Below are 20297 nucleotides of genomic sequence, written 5' to 3' on the forward strand. Positions count from 1 at the left end.
TTAGTCGTATCAATGCCCCATTGTAGGTAATCTTTCATTTTTTCCTTAGCTGCTTTTAGGGTTCTTTTTTTGTCTTTGGTTTTGGAAATTTCAGTTATGATATGTCTTGGTGTGCTTCTTCTGGGATCTATCGTGTGTGGGGTTTATTGTGCTCCTTGGATGGTTATCTTCCTGTCTTTCATTATATTAGGGAAGTTTTCTGTCAGCAAATCTTCAAAATTTTCTCCGTGCTTTTTTTTTTGACTCCTCCCCATCTGGGATTCTGATCACACATAAGTCATTCCTCTTGATGGTGTCCCACATAACTCTTAGGCTTTCTTCATTCCTTTTTTTGATTGTTCCTTGAACAGATTAGTGTCAAGGAATTTGTCTTCTAGTCTGTTGATACTGTCTTCCATTGTTTCAATTCTACTCCTATGACTTCCCATTGAGTTGTCTGTTTCTTCTAGTTGTTGTTTTTGTATGGTTTCCACTTGTCTATTTATTTTGTCATTTTGTTCTTGTATTGTTTTCCTGAATTCTTCTAGTGTTTTGTCTGTGCTTTCCTTGTTTTTGTCTGTGTTTCCCATAGTTTTGTCTTTGTTTTCCTTGATTTCTTTGAGGATCATAAGTCTTTTGAATTCCTTATCAGGAAACTCCATTACATATTCTTCCTTAGGGAGGATTTCTGGTTCTTTATTTTGGTCACTTGCTGGGGCCATCTTGCCCTGCTTCTTTAGGTGGTTTGCTATTGTTTGTTATCTCAGGTCATTAAAGGGTTATTGTATTTATTTTTTGATTGCATAATTGTTTGCTGGGTCCTGTTTTTTTGTTTTGTTTTGATGATTCCTAGCAAGCGTGGCTGGCTTGGTTCTCTGGTTGCTGGACTGGTCGTACTGAGTGTTTCTCTGTCCCTTTTGGGAAAGTTGTGAAGTAGCCTTGCTGTTTTCTTCCTCCAGGGTCACTGCTGCTTCTCTTTTAAGGTGGCTGTGTCAAGCCAGGACAGCTGGCTGAGCTCCTCCGTTCTGCGTTACTCCTCTTTCTTTACTTTCACTCAATTTTTCCTTCCAGTCAGTGTTGGATTCAGTTCTAAGAACTTCTTTTTTTCCCCCATTTAATGGTTTAATCTTCAGAATAAACTTCACAAATGAATGTATTCATGCTTTCCATTTTACCTATCATGACGTACCCAGGGAAATTAGTTAAGTAGCTTGTCAAACTTTATAAGCACAAAGCAACAGAGAAAGGATTCAAGTTTATGACTTTTCTACTGAGTTACATTTCCTTTCTTTTTTGACTTTTTTTTTTAAATTTTTATTCTGCTTTAAGTGAAAGTTTACAAATCAAGTCAGTCTCTCACACAAAAACTTATATACACCTTGCTACATACACCCAATTGCTCTCCTCCTAATGAGACAGACCATTCCCTCCCTCCACTCTCTTTTCGTGTCCATTTTGCCAGCTTCTAGCCCCCTCTACCCTCTCATCTCCCCTCCAGGCAGAAGATACCAACATAGTCTCAAGTGTCCACTTGATCCAAGAAACTCGCTCCTTACCAGCATCCCTCTCCAACCCGTTGTCCAGTCCAATCCATGTCTGAACAGTTGTCTTTGGAAATGGTTCCTATCCTGGGCCAAGAGAAGGGCTGGGGGCCATGAACACCACGGTCTTTCTAGTCTCAGTCAGACCATTAAGTGTGGTCTTTTTATGAGAATTTGGGGTCTGCATCCCACTGCTCTCCGGCTCCCTCAGGGGCTCTCTGTTGTGTTACCTGTCAGGGCAGTCATGGGTTGCTGCCGGGCACTATCTAGCTCTTCTGATCTCAGGCTGATATAGTCTCTGGTTTGTGTGGCCCTTTCTGTCTCTTGGGCTCGTAATTACCTTGTGTCCTTGGTGTTCTTCATTCCCCTTTGATCCAGGTGGGTTGAGACCAATTGATGCATCTTAGATGGATGCTCACCAGTGTTTAAGACCCCAGACGCCACTCTCCAAAGTGGAATGCAGGATGTTTCCTTAATAGATTTCATTATGCCAATTGACTTAGATATCCCCTGAAACCATGGTCCCCAAACCACCACCCCTGCTACGCTGGCTTTCAAAGCTTTCAGTTTATTCAGGAAACTGCTTTTGGTTTACTCCAGTTGTGCTGACCTCGCCTGTATTGTGTGTAGTCTTTCCCTTCACCTAAAGTAGTTCTTATCTACTGTCTAATTAGTGAGTACTCCTCTCCCACCCTCCCTCCCTCCCCCCACTCATAACCATCAAAGAATGTTTTCTTCTCTATTTAAACTATTTCTTGAGTTCTTATAATAGCGGTCTTATACAATATTCGTCCTTTTGCAACTGACTGATTTCACTCAGCATAATGCCTTCCAGATTCCTCCATGTTATGAAATGTTTCACAGATTCCTCACTGTTCTTTATCGATGTGTAGTATTCCATTGTGTGAATATACCATAATTTATCTATTCATCCATTGGTGGGCACCTTGGTTGCTTCCATCTTTTTGCTATTGTAAACAGTGCTGCAATGAACATGGGTGTGCATATATCTGTTCATGTAAAGACTCATTTCTCTAGGATATATTCCAAGGAGTGGGATTGCTGGATCATAACGTAGTTCTATTTCCAGCTTCTTAAGGAAGTGCCAAATCAATTTCCAAAGTGGTTGTACCATTTTACATTCCCACCAGCAGTGTATAAGTGTTCCAATCTCTCCACAACCTCTCCAGCATTTATTATTTTGTGTTTTTTGGATTAATGCCAGCCTTGTTGGAGTGAGACGAAATCTCATAATAGTTTTAGTTTTGATTTGCATTTCTCTAATGGCTAATGATCGTGAACATTTCCTCATATATCTGTTAGCTACCTGAATGTCTTCTTTAGTGAAGTGTGTGTTCATATCTTTTGCCCATTTTTTAATTGGGTTATTTGTCTTTTTGCAGTTGAGTTTTTGCAGTATCATGTAGATTTTAGAGATCAGGTGCTGATCAGAAATGTCATAGCTAAAAACTTTTTCCCAGTCTGTAGGTAATCTTTTTACCCTTTTGGTGAAGTCTTTGGATGAGCCTAGGTGTTTGATTTTTAGGAGCTCCCAGTTATCTAGTTTTTCTTCTGCATTGTTAGTAATGTTTTATATACTGTTCATGCAATGTATTAGGGCTCCTAACATTGTCCCTATTTTTTCTTCCATGATCTTTATTGTTTTAGATTTTATATTTAGGTCTTGGATCCATTTTGAGCTTGTTTTTGTGCATGGTGTGAGGCATGGGTCTTGTTTCATTTTTTTGCAGATAGATATGCAGTTATGCTAGTACCATTTGTTAAGAAGGCTGTCTTTTCCCCATTTAACTTTTTTGGGGCCTTTGTCAAATATTAACTGCTCATATGTGGATGGATTTATGTTTGGATTCTCAGTTCGTTTCCATTGGTCCATGTATCTGTTGTTGTACAAGTACCAGGCTGTTTTGACTACTCTGGCGGTATAATAGGTTCTAAAATCAGGTAAAGTAAGGCCTCCCACGTTGTTCTTCTTTTTCAGTAATGCCTTACTTATCCGGGGCCTCTTTCCCTTCCATATGAAGTTGGTGATTTGTTTCTCCATCTCATTAAATGATGTTGTTGGGATTTGGATCCAAATTGCATTAAATGTATAGATTGCTTTTGGTAGAATAGACATTTTTATGATGTTAAGTCTTCCTATCCATGAGCAAGGTATGTTTTTCCACTTATGTAAGTCTCTTTTGGTTTCTTGCAGAAGTATATTGTAGTTTTCTTTGTATAAGTCTTTTACATCTCTGATAAGATATATTCCTAAGTATTTTATCTTCTTGGGGGCTACTGTAAATGGCATTGGTTTGGTGATTTCCTCTTCGATGTTCTTTTTCTTGATGTAGAGGAATCCAACTGATTTTTGTATGTTTATCTTGTATCCTGATACTCTGCTGAACTCTTCTATTAGTTTCAGTAGTTTTCTGGAGGATTCCTTAGGGTTTTCTGTGTATAAGATCATGTCATCTGCAAATAGGGATAATTGTACTTCTTCCTTGCCAATCTGGATACCCTTTATTTCTTTATCTAGCCTAACTGCTCTGACTAGGACCCCCAACACAATGTTGAATAAGAGTGGTGATAAAGGGCATCCTTGCCTGGTTCCCGATCTCAATGGGTATGTTTTCAGGCTCTCTCCATTTAGGGTGATGTTGGCTGTTGGCTTTGTATAAATGCCCTTTATTATGTTGAGGAATTTTCCTTCTATTCCTATTTTGCTGAGAGTTTTTATCATGAATGAGTGTTGAACTTCGTCAAATGCCTTTTCTGCATTAATTGATAAAATCATGTGATTCTTGTCTTTTGTTTTATTTACGTGGTAGATTACATTGTTTTTCTAATGTTGAACCATCCCTGCATACCTGGTGTGAATCCCACTTGGTCATGGTGAATTATTTTTTTGATATTGTTTTGAATTCTATTGGCTAGTATTTTGTTGAGGATTTTTGCGTCTACGTTCATGAGGGATATGGGTCTATAATTTTCTTTTTTTGTGTGATGTCTTTATCTGGTTTTGGTATCAGGGATATGGTGGCTTCACAGAATGAGTTTGGTAGTATTCCATCCTTTTCTATGCTCTGAGATACCTTTAGTAGTAGTGGTGTTAACTCTTCTCTGAAAGTTTGGTAGAACTCTGGAGTGAATCCATCTGGACCAGGGCTTTTTTTTGTTGGGAGTTTTTTGGTTACCTTTTCAATCTCTTCTTTTGTTATGGGTGTATGTAGTTATTCTACCTCTGTTTGTGTTCGTTTAGGTAGGTAGTTTGTTTCTAGGAATTCATCTATTTCTTCTAGGTTTTCAAATTTGTTAGAGTACAATTTTTCATAGTAATCTGGTATGATTCTTTTAATTTCAGTTGTGTCTGTTTTAATGGCGCCCATCTCATTTCTTATTTGGGTTATTTGCTTCCTCTCCTGTATTTCTTTTGTCAGTTTGGCCAGTGATTTATCAATTTTGCTGATTTTTTCAAAGGACCGGCTGTTGGTCTTGTCAATCCTTTCAATTGTTTTTTATTTCATTTAGTTCAGCTCTAATTTTGATTATTTGTTTTCTTCTAGTGCCTGTGGATTTCTTTTGTTGCTCTCTTTCTATTTCTTCAAGTTGTAGGGATAATGCTTTGATTTTGGTTCTTTCTTCTTTTTGTATGTGTGCATTTACTGATATAAATTGGCCTCTGAGAGCTGCTTTTGCTGTGTCCCAAAGGTTCTGATAGGAAGTGTTTTCATTCTCATTGGATTCTCTGAATTTCTTTATTCCATCTTTAATGTCTTCTATAATCCAGTCTTTTTTGAGCAGGGTGTTGTTCAGTTTCCAAGTGTTTGATTTCTTTTCCCTGCTTTTCCTATTATTGATTTCCACTTTTATGGCCTTATGGTCAGAGAAGATGCTTTGTAATATTTCAATGTTTTGGATTCTGCTAAGGCTTGCTTTATGACCTAATACGTGGTCTATTCTAGAGAATGTCCCATATGCACTAGAAAAGAAAGTATACTTGGCTGCTGTTGGGTGGAGTGTTCTGTATATGCCTATGAGGTCAAGTTGGTTGATTGTGGCATTTAGGTCTTCCGTGTCTTTATTGAGCTTCCTTCTGGATGTCCTGTCCTTCACCGAAAGTGGCGTGTTGAAGTCTCCTACTATTATTGTGGAGCTATCTGTCTCACTTTTCAATGCCAATAGAGTTTGTTTTATGTATCTTGCAGCCCTGTCATTGGATGCATAAATATTTAATATGGTTATATCTTCCTGGTGTATTGTCCCTTTAATCGTTATATGGTGTCCTTCCTTATCCTTTCTGATGGATTTAACTTTAAAGTCTATTTTATCAGAAATTAATATTGCCACTCCTGCTCTTTTTTGATTATTGTTTGCTTGATATATTTTTTCCCATCCTTTGAGTTTTAGTTTGTTTGTGTCTCTAAGTCTAAGGTGTGTCTCTTGTAGGCAGCATATAGATCTTGTTTTTTAATCCATTCTGCCACTTTCTGTGTCTTCATTGATACATTTAGTCCATTTACATTCAGGGTAATTATGGATGGGTATGAATTTAGTGCTATCATTTTGATGTCTTTTTTTGTGTGCTGTTGACAGTTTCTTTTTCCCACTTAATTTTATGTGCTGAGATTTTCTTTATATATTGTCCTTTCATCATATTTGTTGTTGTTGATTTTGTTTCTGCTGAGTCTCTTTTTTTTCTTGTACTTTATTTTGATGAGTAGGATAGTTTGTCTACTTTGTGGTTACCTTATTATTTACCCCTATTTTTCTAAATTTAGACTTATCTTTTATTTCTTTGTATCGCTATATCTTCCTCTCCATATGGAAGGTCTATGATTACATTTCTTAGTCCGCCTTTGTTATTTTAATGTTGTCTTCTTTTATATAATAACGTCGCTGTTACCCTGTTTTGAGCTTTTTTTTATATATATATAATATTGCTTTGTTTCTTTGGATTTCCCTGTCTGGGTTGACTTCTGGTTGCTCTGCCCAGTGTTCTAGTCTGGGGTTGATACCTGATATTATTGATTTTCTAACCAAAGAACTCCCTTTAGTATTTCTTGTAGTTTTGGTTTGGTTTTTATATATTTCCTAAACTTGTGTTTATCTGGAAATGTCTTAATTTCACCTTTATATTTAAGAGACAGTTTTGTTGGATATATGATTCTTGGAAGGCAATTTTTTTCCTTCAATTTTTTAAAATATGTCATCCCATTGCCCTCTTACCTGCATGGTTTCTGCTGCGTAGTCCGAGCTTATTCTTATTGGCTCTCCTTTGTAGGTGACTTTTTGTTCATCGCTTGCTGCTTTTATAATTCCCTCTCTACCTTTGGTTTTGGCAAGTTTGATTATAATATGCCTTGGTGACTTTCTTTTAAGATCTACCTTAAGTGGAGTTCGTTGAGCATCTTGAATAAATATCTCCTCATCTTTCACAATATCAGGGAAGTATTCTGCCGACAAATCTTCAACAATTCTCTCTGTATTTTCTGTTATCCCTCCCTGTCCTGGTACTTCAATCACTCGTAGGTTCTTTCTCTTGATATAGTCACACCTGATTCTTAAGGTTTCTTCATTTTTTAAAATTCTTTTACCTGATTTTTCTTCAAATGTATTAGTGCCAAGTGATTTATGTTCCAGTTTAGAAATTCTAGCTTCTACTTGCTCAGTTGTGCTCCTCTGACTTTCTATTGAGTTATCTAATTCTGTAATTTTATTATTAATCTTCTGAATTTCTGATTGCTGTCTGTCTGCGGATTTTTCCAGCTTGTTAAACTTTTCATTATGTTTCTGAATAATCTTTCTAATTTCTTCAATTGCTTTATCTGTGTGTTCCTTGGCTTGTTCTGCATATTTCCTCATTTCCTTCCTGATGTCTTGAAGGGTTCTGTATATTAAACTTTTGTATTCTGGCTCTGGTAATTCCAGGAATGCACTTTCATCTAGAAGATCCCTGGATTCTTTGTTTTGAGAGCCTGTTGAGGTGATCATGGCCTATTTCTTTATGTGACTTGATATTGACTGTTGTCTCTGAGCCATCTATAAGTTATTGTGTTAGTTTTTGCTTGCTTACTGTGTCGTAGCTTCTTGCTTTGTTTTGTTTTGATATGCCCAAATGGGTTGCTTGAGTGAGCTAGCTTGATTATTTTTGCCTTTGGAGCTCTGATGTCCTGTCCCCAGATGGCTAGAGCTGTTATCAGGTATATCAGTCTAGGAGTCCATTCAGTTTTCTTGTATGAATTCAGCTCAGGTTTCCAGTGTGTGGTACAGTCTCTGTCCTACAGTCTTAGAGGGGCAGGGGTGATTGGTGTATATACCAGTATCTGATTGCATCAGGAGGTTTCAGGCTGTGAACAAGGCACAGGCCTGAGAACCAACCCCCGAGTGTCTCTGAGGAAAGCATGTCCCCCTTCCCTAGAGTGTGCGGGTGAGTAGGTTCTGCAGACAGACCATGGGCACCTAAAGTTTTTGGTTGTAACGACTGGGAGGTACCAGTTATGCTTTGACCCCTGTTGCAGGTGGCTGGGTGACCTGAGTAAAGCTACCAGTCCTTAGGTCCCTGATGTGGGTAGGTGAGGACCTTGTTTAATACGCAAAGCAATGTCAAACATCAAACACCCACCTCTCCACCGCACTGCTGAAATGGTTGGAGTCTGCCAACAAGGGTCTATTCTCCCAAAATAGGCCCATACAGGTCCATGCAGAGGGGAAGGTGCTCAAAGTACACAGACCATTTATGCCTGGGCAGGAGCCGCTTCTGTCCTGAGCTCCCCCGGTTAGTGGAGCTGGCAAATTATTTTTTCCCCAAAATGCAAATTTTTTCCTTCCCCAAGGCTGGGAGGATGGCTTTAGGTGCTCAGCAGGGCCTATCTCAGGCCCAGGGAATTCAGCCGCTGAAGCCAGCTTGGGGGTGGGAGGGTGTGGTAAAATATAAGCAAGTACTTAGCTTTTGCTGAGAGTGCCGTTCTTCTCTGGTTCCAGAGGTGTGAGTAGTCTGTGTGGCTGGCTGCTTCTCCCTGAGGAAACTGCGGCCCAACCCTAGTACCAGCCCACCACTGCCACTCCGGGAATGGTGCCTGAGAGCTCCCCGTGATTCAGGTCCGGTAGCTCCTCTCTGCTTCTGAATGGTCTCTTCCTCCCCCTGCCCCTCAGTTAATTTTTTAAGCTTGCCTTTGAAGCTCAGGGCCCCAGCTTGTCACAAATATACTCGTTTCACTTGTTTTTTCAGTTTTTTTTGTTGTATAGAGGGCTCGCCGGAAGTGTCTGTCTATTCCGCCATCTTGGCTCTGCCTCCAAGACCTTCTTTTTTGGTGTTCAGGGTTCCCAGATTGTTATCTGCTTCTGTTTTGCTTGTTTTTTTTTGGCTTTTGGTGCGAGAGGAGATAATGGCATGTATAACTAAGCCATGATCTTGGCCTCAACTAATATTTTTGAGTACTTTCTATATGTGAGGCATTTTAAAGACCAAAAAAGAAGTCATTTATAGTCTCAAAATTTGATAACTAACATTAACTGAGAACGTACCACGTACCAAAGCTGTTGTAAGAGTTTTACATTTATTGGCTAGTGTAATCCTTTATGAGATGTGCACTATTATTACCCCCATTTTACAGAGGAGGAAAATAAGGAAGATAGAGACTAAGTAACTTCCTCAGGACTTGTGGCTGACAAATGCTAGAGCCAGACCATCTGATACTACCACTCTGCCTCATGCTGAAAACTGAGCTGAGCATGTATTATTGAGTTTACTCACTAAGAAGGAAGGTCTAGAAGATAAGGGGGACGGTGAGACACTCTGAAGCTTCATGGTTACCTTGCAGTGAAGAGTCAATTAGGCTCAGGGTAATTCGTTAGTTTTAGCATGTGTTATTGATGCAAGCTAGAGCATAGTGAGGCAGGCCAGCCTGCTAAGCAAACAAATACTCTGTCAACCCTAGGACATCACAAGTCAACTGAGGCCAAGATGCTTTCTTTGCATCCCCTCAGATACTGGCAGCCCCCCAAAAAGCCTAGTTAGAATGATTGATGGGTCAAGTTAGTCATACAAATGTGAAAAAAAGTATTTGGACTGCAACCAGCTACCATTGCTTCCTAAACCCTTTACTAATTCATAAACCCAATTTCAGGGAATAATAAAATGACTTTCAGCTCATTCACACTGTGCTGAAACAACTTGGATGCACAAATAAATAAATCTTCTTTTAAACTATATCAGAGTTTCTAGGAAACATTCTCTGCATCAGCTAAGCCATTACAGACAGTAAGTTTCAAGAAGTTCAATATTTAGAGGAATGTTAAATCTTTCAGGTCACTAGGAGACAATTTGGCAGGCAATCCCCTAGCTTATGGGCCATTTCCACAGATGCAAACATAGGAAAAAATTTCCATGTAGCAAGAGTTCAATAAATATTGAATGAATGAATGATCAGTGATTAGAATGCCTGGTTAGACCATTAACATCTATTTAATTCATAATTGAAGATTTTACATTTGCAATGAACATCGTAGAAAACAATACTATTAAAATGTTTAAAGAAGTAAGAAATTTAAAAATGCAATTAAGAACTTATGCATTGTTTTATCCTGGTACTAAGGAAAGCAGGTTAGTTACAGAAAGAACAAGAAAGGTGGAAGACTGGTGTAGCTGACTGTGAGACTATGAATATTTCAAGCTGGATATTTCAGAAATCGATGGCACTGATTTTTTTGAAAATATATCTTATTATGAAATTATTTCAGATATAGAAAGTTGTAAACATTAGTGTAATAAATATTCATATACTCACCATTATAGTTTCATCAGATTTTAACATTTTGATGGCATTATTTTTCATTATGTATTTTTATCATACATTTTGAAAACATGGTTTAGAAAGTATCTCAACAGAGGACTGGTGATATTATAACATATCCATATATTGAAACGTTGTTGTTAGTTGCCGTTGAGTTGATTTTGACTCATGGCAACCCCATGTGTTAGAGTGGAACTGCCCCATAGGGTGTCCTGGCTGTAATCTTAATGGAAGCAGATAGCCAGGCCTTTTCTTCAGCCAGTACTGCTGGGTGAGTTCCAACTGCCAGCCTAACTTTAGCCATCGAAGGCAAATCATTTTTTTAGGGGCCTTTCATTTATTGGAATAGATTACAGTTATTTAAAAATCATGCATTCAGAGAATTTTCATTCAGGTTAGAAATTTTCAATTAGGATACAAAATCATATGCATAAAAGTATTCCAATTGTGTGAAAATATCAGTATATGCAAATAAAAGAACAGATAAAATGTACTATAACAGTGGTTATCTATCTTCGGGTGGTGGGATTATGCATGATTTTTGTTTTCTTCTTTATACTTTTCTGCATTTTCCACAATATCTTCAAAATTATTTCATATTTTCAAAAAGCAATAATTTGGTTTTTTCCAAAGAAAAAAATACATTTCTTTTTCTTTACACGTCATTCACGTGGTTCGTATGCACAGTGGCTATGATGAAGGTAATAATTTGGCATCTAAATGAAAGATTAAAAGGAGAGAAAAGGGGATAGAAAGAAGAGAGACTCCACTGAGTTTCAATGAAGGATTTGCCCCATCCATCTTCCGTGGAAAGGCCCGCTCCCTATTGGGAGCTCTTTCCACACCACCCACCTACTTTGGGAACCCCTGGTGGCGTAGTGGTTAAGTGCTGTGGTTGCTAACCAAAGCGTAGGCAGTTCGAATCTGCCAGGCCCTCCTTGGAAACTCCATGGGGCAGTTCTACTTTGTCCTAAAGGGTCGCTATGAATCAAAATGGACTCCACGGGCAATGGTTTTTTTTTTTCACCTACGTCTAACATGTCTTCATGCATATTTCTCTACCTCTACTCTTCTCCCAAGGGGCACATTCATCTGCCCACCCGAGCTCAGCGCAGCGCCTGGCCCGGGCTAGGCGTTCAGCAGGTGCGCACTGGTGAGCGAGCACCTGGTACTCACTGCGTAGACGGGGAAGAGTTCCTGAGCATTCAGGTCCCACTCGTTGACGTGGGAGCCGATTTGAACCCCCGGAAAGCCCAGCTCCTTCACACAGCGCTCCATCTCCTTGACGGCCAGCTCCGGGGCCTGCATGGGCAATGTCCCCAGTCCCACAAACCTCCGGGGGTGGCATGCAACAGTGGCTGCTAAGTCATTGTTTAAAAGCTGACACAGGTCTAAAGTGTCCAGCGGTTTGGCCTGGTCAAAACAGGAAAGGAAAAACCATGTCGGTCAAAACCCACTTCTTTAGAGATTTGCTCTGAACAACACATCCCCTGAGTTAAATTATTCCTCACTCTCAGTGGCTTGGGTGTCTCTGGGTGGTGCAAACATTGACATACTCAGCTGCTGACTGGAAGGTTGGAGGCTCAAGTCCATGCAGAGATGCCTCAGCAGAAAGGCCTGGTGATTGACTTGGAAAAATCAGCCTCTGAAAACTCTATGGAGCACAGCTCTACCCTGACACATATGGGTCACCATGAGTTGGTGTCAACTTGTTTGGGTTTTTTGTGTCAGTGGCTTTGTCCCCCCAGAAAACCGAGGCACACATTGAGATAGGCATTGGTTACAGAGGACCCAGATGCCAATCTTTGTAAAGGAAACTGCTACTATCTGGCAACTAATTAGAAAAATCAAGGCCATAATCAGAAGACATGGTTGTGGGGCCAGGTATCCTAACACTGGAGATGGAATGAGAACTGACCGCTGGCCAGCTGTAGGCAGGATCCCACATGGTGGGGCACTCAGGCACCCCAGCCCCACACAGGAGCCTGTGCCTGGTCAAGCACCTGGCAGCACCATCAGTGCACCTCATCATGGGATGCTAGGCTGGCTCACAGACCTCTTCTCTCTGCCTGTCATTCTCTCTGTCCTCCTGGTTGGCAGTGACGCTCCTGGCTGGCCTTGGCCGAATTCTGAGGCAGACAAAGTTTGCTTTCGGTTTGCCTAACCCTCCTTTCTTCTCTGTTTTCCTTCCTTTCAACATCCCTCCACTGACCCACCCCACTGCCAGGAATTTGGTTCTCTCCTGCAATCCTAGTTGTTCAGTTGGAACAGTACCCAATCTGATACATCCAAACATACTGAGGTCTTAGGGGCGTTTTTATTTAAATAGTGAATCCAATCACAGATAAGGACTGAATTGCTAATACTGGAAATACGAGCATAGGTGGAGGGAACTATGTGTGAGTAGATGGTATTCTATCATTCCTTAAAGCACAACAGGAAGTGGACATCTACTTGTTGGAGCAGGTAAAAAAAAAAAAAGAAACCTGTTGACATTGAGTCAATTCCGACTCATAGTAACCATATAAGACAGAGTAGAACTGCCCCATAGAGAACCCTTTAAATTTGAGCAGGTCCTTAGTGCTAAATTTAAAGGGTGCCATGAAACTATAATGCCTACCCTACCCCTGGCTATGTGCAGAAACATTCGTCTACAAGCTTGCAAATAATGCCTGAAACTTTTAGTCATATCAGGACCACTTGCCATTGAGTTGACTTTGACTCATGGTGACCCCATGTGTGTCAGAAAGAACTGTGCTCGATAAGGTTTCCAATGGTTGATTTATTCATTTTTTTAATGTACTTTAGATGAAGGCTTACAGAACAAACTAGTTTCTTATTAAACAGTTAGTACACATATTGTTTTATAACATTGGTTAACAACCCCACGACATGTCAGCGCTCTCCTGTCTCAACCTTGTATTCTCTATTGCCAGCTTTCCTGTTCCCTCTTGCCTTCTAGTCCTTGCCCCTGGACTGGTGTGCCCCTTTAGTCTCATTTTGTTTTATGGGCCTGTCTAATCTTTGGCTGAAGGGTGAACCTCAGGAGTGACTTCATTACTGAGCTGAAAGGGTGTCTGGGGGTTACTCTCAGGGTTTCTCCAGTCTTTGTCAGGCCAGCAAGGCTGGTCTTTCCTCTGAGTTAGAATTTTGTTCTACATTCTTCTCCAGCTCTGTCTGGGACCCTCTATTGTGATCCTTGTCAGAGCAGTCAGTGGTGCTAGCTGGGCACTATCTAGTTGTACTGGACTCAGTCTGGTGGAGGCTGTGGTAGACATGGTCCTTTTTAGTGCTGGCTGATTTTTTGGAAGTAATCATCAGGACTTTCTTCCAAAGCATCTCTGGGTGGACTTGAACCTCCAACCTTTTAGTTAGTAGCCAAGCGTGTTAACTGTTTTTACCAATGAAACTTTTAGCACTCAAGATTTATTCTCTTGGGGAAAGGCATCCAACCCCAGGAATCCCCTTTTTTTAAAAATGTGCTTCAGGTGAAAGTTTACAGCTCAAGTTAATTTCTCATACAAAAATTTATACATATATTGTTTTGTGACATTAGTTGCAGGGAATCCCATTTTGAATTGTATCTCTGGGAGGTAACATGTTAGGGTATTATCATTCGTACCTCAGAATTAATTGGTTTGTCAGCTACCCAGGAGGGCATTGCAAGAATGAGCCACCAGGCAGGTAAATTCTAATGGAGATTGAGACTGGTCTAGAACTGTACAGTCCAATGGAAACATAATGTAATTTTAACCTTACAGCCCTTCTCATTTTGGACTAGCCACGTTCAAGTGCTTGATAGCATAATGTGGCCAGTGACTACTATACTGGACAGTGCATTGGCTGCTATACTGGGCAGTGCAGGTTTAGAGCAAGGACATGGCTAAGAAGACAGGTCTGGGAGGAGAGACTGCAGTGCGAGAGGCTGCGGGACCTCACTTATCTCTAAAGGGGAGGAAAGTGGGGGAGGCTCAGTGGGCCCAATGTTAAGGTTGAGACTTCTGTCTACTTACTATGGAGCTGGACATGCACCTTCCCCCACCAAGGAGTTGGTTTGAGATTTCACACTCACCCAGTAGCTAAACATAACGGGAACTGTGGAAAGGGCTTGCACAGTCACTCCTAAACATGGACACAAAGACAAAGCTGGTGAGAATAGCCCAGCACTTCTTCCTTACCGGAGGCCCAAGGAGCTCAGCAAGTCTCCACTCACTTCCTCCCACTGCTTTCCATCCCCTCACTGTTTCCCCTACCCAGCCACCCCCCTGCCCCAGCCCTCCATCCCAGGCCTCCCTCATCCCTCAGCCTCAGGTCCTGGAGAGAGGGGAAAATGAGAACATTCAGGGGAAAAAAAAAAATTGACCTAGCTTTCAAGGGTTAATTCTACCTTCCCTGTGGAATTTTGTTTAATGCAAAATATTTTTCCACCAAAATTTCTGGGATTCTCCATCTTAGGTCATGCATAACAGAATGCATCTCTCAACCCCATTCTCCACGCCTTTAATTCAGCTTCCTAGTGAGCCTCCACCACATATCTGACAGTTTGTTGTACTGTGGTAGCTTGCATGTTGTTGCGATATTGGAAGCTTTGCCACCAGAATTTCAAATACCGGCATGGTTACCCTTGGTGGACAAGTGTCAGCAGAACTTTCAGACAAAACCAGACTAGGAAGAAGGGCCTAGCAGTCTACCTGTGAAAAACTGGCCATGAAAATCTTACGAATAGCAGCGGAACACTGTCTGATAAAGTGTAGAAAGATGAGGCCCTCAGGTTGGAAGGCACTCAAAATACTGTTGGGGAAGAGCTGCCTCCTCAAAGTTGAGTTGACCTTAGTGATGTGGATGGAGTCAAGCTTTTGGAGCCTTCATTTGCTGATGTGGTATGACTCAAAAGGAAAAGAAACAGCTGCAGACATCAATGAATAATCAGAATGTGGAACGTATAAGGTATGAATCTAGGAAAATTGGAAGCCATCAAAAATGAAATGGAATGCATAAAAATCAATATCCTAGGCATTGATAAGCTGAAATGGACCATTTTGAATTAGATAATCATGTGGTCTATGCTGGAAATGACAAATAGAAGATGAATGGTGTCATGTTCATTGTCAAAAAGAGCATTTTAAGATCTATCCTGAAGTACAATACTGTTAGTGATAGGATAATATTCATACAGCTACAAGGAAGATCAGTTAATGCAACCATTATTCAAATTTACATACCACTAATGCCAAAGATGAAGGAATTGAAGATTTTTACCAACTTCTGAAGTCTGAAATTGATCAAACATGCAATCAAGATGCATTGATAATTACTGGAGATTGGAATATGAAAGTTGGGAACAAAGAAGGAACGGTAGTTGGAAAATATGACCTTGGTGATAGAAACAATGCTGGAGATTGCATTATAGGATTTGCAAGGCCAACGACCTCTTCATTGCAAATACCTTTTTTCACCAACATAAACAATGACTATACACGTGGACCTCATCAAATGGAATACACAGGAATCAAATTGACTACACCTGTGGAAGAGACGATGGAAAAGCTCAACATCATCAGTCAGAACAAGGCCAGGGGCTGGCTACCTAACAAACCGTCAATTGCTCATATGCAAGTTCAAGTCAAAGCTGAAGAAAATTAGAACAAGTCCACTAGAGCCAAAGTACTATCTTGAGTATATCCCACCTGAATTTAGAGATCATCTTAAGAATAGATTTCATGCGTTGAACACTGATGACCGAAGACCAGGCAAGTTGTGGAATGACATCAAGGACATCATACATGAAGAAAGCAAGAAGTCATCAGAAAGACAGGAGAGAAATGAAAGACCAAAATGGATGTCAGAAGAGACTCTGAAACTTGCTCTTGAACGTAGAGTAGCTAAAGCAAAAGGAAGAATGATGAAGTAAAAATGCTGAACAGAAAATTTCAAAGGATGGCTCAAGAAGACAAAGTAAAGTATTATAATGAAAGATGCAAAGACCTGGAGATAGAAAACCAAAAGGGAAGAACACACTCAGCATTTCTCAAGCTGAAAGAACTGAAGAAAAAATTCAATCCTGGAGTTGGCAATACTTAAGCATTTACCTGGAAAATATTAAAGGACGCAGGAAGCATCAAAAGAAGATGGAATACACAGAGTCACTGTGCCAAAAATAAATGGTCGGCTTTCAACCATTTCAGGAGGTAGCATGTGATCAAGAACTGATGGTGCTGAAGGAAGAGGCACCAACTGCACTGAAGGTGTTGGCAAAAAACAAAGCTCCGGGAATTGATGGAATACCAACTGAGATGTTTCAGCAAACGGATGCGGCACTGGAGGTACTCATTTGTCTATGCCAAGAAATTTGGAGAACAGCTACCTGGCCAACTGGAAGAGATGCATACTGATACCCATTCCAAAGAAAGGTGATCCAACAGAATGTGGCAATTATCAAGCAATATCATTAATATCACACACAAGTAAAATTTTGCTGAAGATCATTCAAAATGGTTGCTGCTGCAACCATTAACAGGGAATTGCCAGAAATTGAAGCTAAATTCAGCAGAGGAATTGGAACAAGAGATATCATTGCTGATGTCAGATGGATCATGGCTTAAAGCAGAGAATACCAGAAAGATGCTTGCCTGTGTTTTATTGACTATGCAAAGGCAATTGACTGTGTTGATTATAACAAATTATGGATTGCATCACAAAGAATGGGAATTCCAGAACACTTAACTGTGTTCATGAGGAAGCTGCACTTAGAACAAGAGGTAATCCTTTGAACAGAACAAGGGCATACTGCGTGGTTTAAAGTCAAGAAGGGTGTGAGACAGGGTTGTATCCTTTCACCATACTTATTCCATCTGTATACTGAGCAAATGATCTGAAAAGCTGGACTATGGGAAGAAGAACATGCATCAGGATTGGAGGAAAACTCATTTACAACCTGTGATATGCACATGACACAACCCTACTTACTGAAAATAAAGAGGACTTGAATCATTTTTTGATGAATATCAAAGACTATAGCCTTCAGTATAGATTATACCTTACCATATAGAAAACAAAAATCCTCACAACTGGACTAATAAGCAACATCATGATAAACGGAGAAATGATTGAACTTGTCAAGAACTTCATTTTACTTGGATCCACAGTCAATGCCCATGGAAGCAGCAGTCAAGAAATCAAAGGACGCATTGCATTGGGCAATTTGATGCAAAGGACCACTTTAAAACATTAAAAAGCAAAGATGTCACTTTAAGGATTAAAGTGCACTTGACTCAAGCCATGGCATATGTGAAAGCTGGACAATGAATAAGGAAGGCCGAAAAAGAATTGAAGTCTTTGAATTATGGCGTTGGCAAAGAATATTGAATATGCCGTGGACTGCCAGAAGAATGAACAAATCTGTTTTGGAAGAAGTGCAGCCTGAATGCTTATTAGAAGCAAGGATGGTGAGACTTTGTCTCACATGCTTTGGACTTGTTGTCAGGAGGACATTATGCTTAGTAAAGCAGAGGGTCAGCAGAAAAGAGGAAGACCCTCAATGAGATGAATTGACGCAGTGGCTGCAACAATAGGCTCAAGTATAACAAGGATTGTGGGGGTGATGCAGAACCAGGTAGCGTTTCATTCTGTTGTACACAGTGTCACTATGAGTCAGAACTGACTTGACGGTCCCTAGCAACAACAAATGAACCTGGATGGAGTCTCATGGCCTGGAATGCCCAGGAGAAACCCTGGGGTTTTCTCCAGAATCCAGCATCCAGGATGCCTAGACTGTCTCATCTTCAACTCCTGGAGCTGGGATGTTAGGGAGAGATGCTGCCAGACTGGTAGCTCTTGTTTCCCTCATACTCATACCCAGCCCACCAGCAAGTCCTTTTGGCTCTATTCCCATTCCTTTCATCAGCCCACAACTCCCCACATCTCTTGACTCCACCAAGTCCAGGCCACCAACATTTCACACATGGACCACTCACTGCAGAAGCCTCCAGGGGGGTCCGTCACCCTACAGTTTGTTCTCCACTCGGCAGTCAGAATGAGATGTTAAAATTTAGAGCAAGTCACTCCCTTGCTCAAAGCCTCCAAGGACTTTCCATCACACTTAGAATAAATTCCAGACTTGAACATGGTTTAGAAGGCCCCATGCAGTCCCTTCCCATGGACCATATCACGCTTCCTTGGCCTCCTGCGTGTTCTTCGAAGCTGTTCCCTGCCCTGGGGCCTTTTCACTGCTGTTCCACCTGCCTGGAAAGCTTTTCTTTTGGTTCATCACAGGGTTGGCACCTTCTCACCCTCAGATCTTGGTTCAAATGTCACCTCCTTAGGCTTTTTCTGACCCCTGTCACTCTCACCATGTCATCCTGTCCCTTTTCTCCTCTAATCCTTACTACGATCTGTCATTATTGTGTTTATTTTTTTACTCCTCCAACTTGAACACAGGCACTGGTGAGCTGTCTTGTCTGTGCTGTGTCTGCAGCGTTCAGAGCAGTGTCCAACACGCTGAGGTATCCAATAAATGAAAGAATAAATCATTGTTTAATAAGAACTAGAAACTACAGCTTTTGCTTAGAGAGCATTGGTAAACACTGTCGTAAGATTTACTTACATTAACTGATTAATATAAAATACATGAGTACCTCCTACTTTTGGAAACCTTGGTGGTGTACTGGTTAAGTGCTACGGCTGCTAACCAAAGGGTCAGCAGTTGGAATCCATCAGGTGCTCCTTGGAAACCCTATAGGGCAGGCAGTTCTATTCTGTCCTATAGGGTCGCTATGGGTCGGAATCGACTTGACGGCAACAGGTTTGGTTTTTTTTTTTTCGCTTCTACTTTTACTTACTTTATGTCATTTCTCCACCCTATAGATTAATTTAGGAGCCCTGGCAGCATAGTGGTTAAGTGCTTGGATGCTAACAAAAAGGTCAGTGGTTCAAACTCATGAGCTGCTCCTTGGGGGAAAAGACCTGGCAATTTGCCCTTGTAAAGATAAGCCAAACTTGTTGCCATCAAGTCAATTCTGACTCATAGCAAACTCTATATGACAGAGTAGAACTGCCCCATAGGATTTCCAAGGCTATAGTCCTTATGGAAGCAGACAGTCATATCTTTCTCCTGTGGAGTGACTGGTAGGTTTGAACCACCAACATTTTGGTAAACAGCTGAATGCTTAACCACTGTGCCATCAGCCTGGGAGTAAAACCTGCAAAAGCTGAAACCTGTGTAAGGTGGAAACCTTTCAAAGAAGGAAAATTAAAATATTTTCCACTAATAGAGAGTGATAGAAAGGCGGTAAGACCGCACCCTGCCAGAGGTAGAAAACTTGTGAGACCTGGAAAAATGAGACAGTCCCACCTAGTGCCAGCTCTCACAGGTTTCACTGTATTAACCTAAGTGACTTGCATTATTAGTGTGTTGGTTGGTTTGGATACAGATTCTCTGGTCTCTGGGAACTGAGAGAGAAAAAACAAGCCCTATCCAATTAGAGGTTGTATCTTTAAAAGGGAGTTGAGGGCTGTATGTGACAAGTATGGGCTAGCATAGTGCTCCCCAAACTTGTCTGTCAATTAAAATGGGAAGGGGGAGACATTACAAAACAGATGCTCAGGTGCTCCTTTGGAGATTTCGCTTCAGTGGGTGGGACTGAAAACATTTTTTAACTAGCACCTCCCATGATTCTTTACATGAGGAAGGTTTGGAAGGAGATTTTGTGGTGGAACAGGAGAAGCAGCCTTAGGTACAACCCCAGCTCTGCCATTTACTGTGTGATTCTGAGCAAATTACTGAACCTCCTTGGACCACTTATGTAACAATAGGTACAACAGCCCATAGAAATGTTGAGAGAGAAGGAAAAATGAGCAGGTGTGTAAAACACCATCCGCCTCTGGGGCCTCTTAGCCCTCTTCACGAAGCATGGAAGAGAGAGGGCTGAGCTCCCACCCCAGCCCTCAGCAGGGCCTGAAGATCAACAGTTCCAACACTCCCTGG

General features: G+C 40.9%; 1 protein-coding gene across 2 annotated transcripts in view; it reads right to left on the reverse strand.

Annotated features, from left to right (window-relative positions):
• The window catches only part of ACMSD (aminocarboxymuconate semialdehyde decarboxylase), a 120505-nt gene that overhangs the window by 52330 nt on the left and 47878 nt on the right, over positions 1-20297 (reverse strand). The window contains exons 4-5 of one of the 2 annotated variants that reach the window (XM_010586348.2): positions 14388-14437; positions 11492-11728 (exon numbers count right to left, since the gene is read on the reverse strand). In XM_010586348.2, the coding sequence (XP_010584650.1) occupies positions 11492-11728; positions 14388-14437 (287 nt within the window). The remainder of the gene's footprint in view (positions 1-11491; positions 11729-14387; positions 14438-20297) is intronic. The other variant, XM_064287273.1, reaches the window with a different exon arrangement.

Source organism: Loxodonta africana, chromosome 6 (genome assembly GCF_030014295.1).
Source record: "Loxodonta africana isolate mLoxAfr1 chromosome 6, mLoxAfr1.hap2, whole genome shotgun sequence".
Lineage (NCBI taxonomy): Eukaryota > Metazoa > Chordata > Mammalia > Proboscidea > Elephantidae > Loxodonta > Loxodonta africana.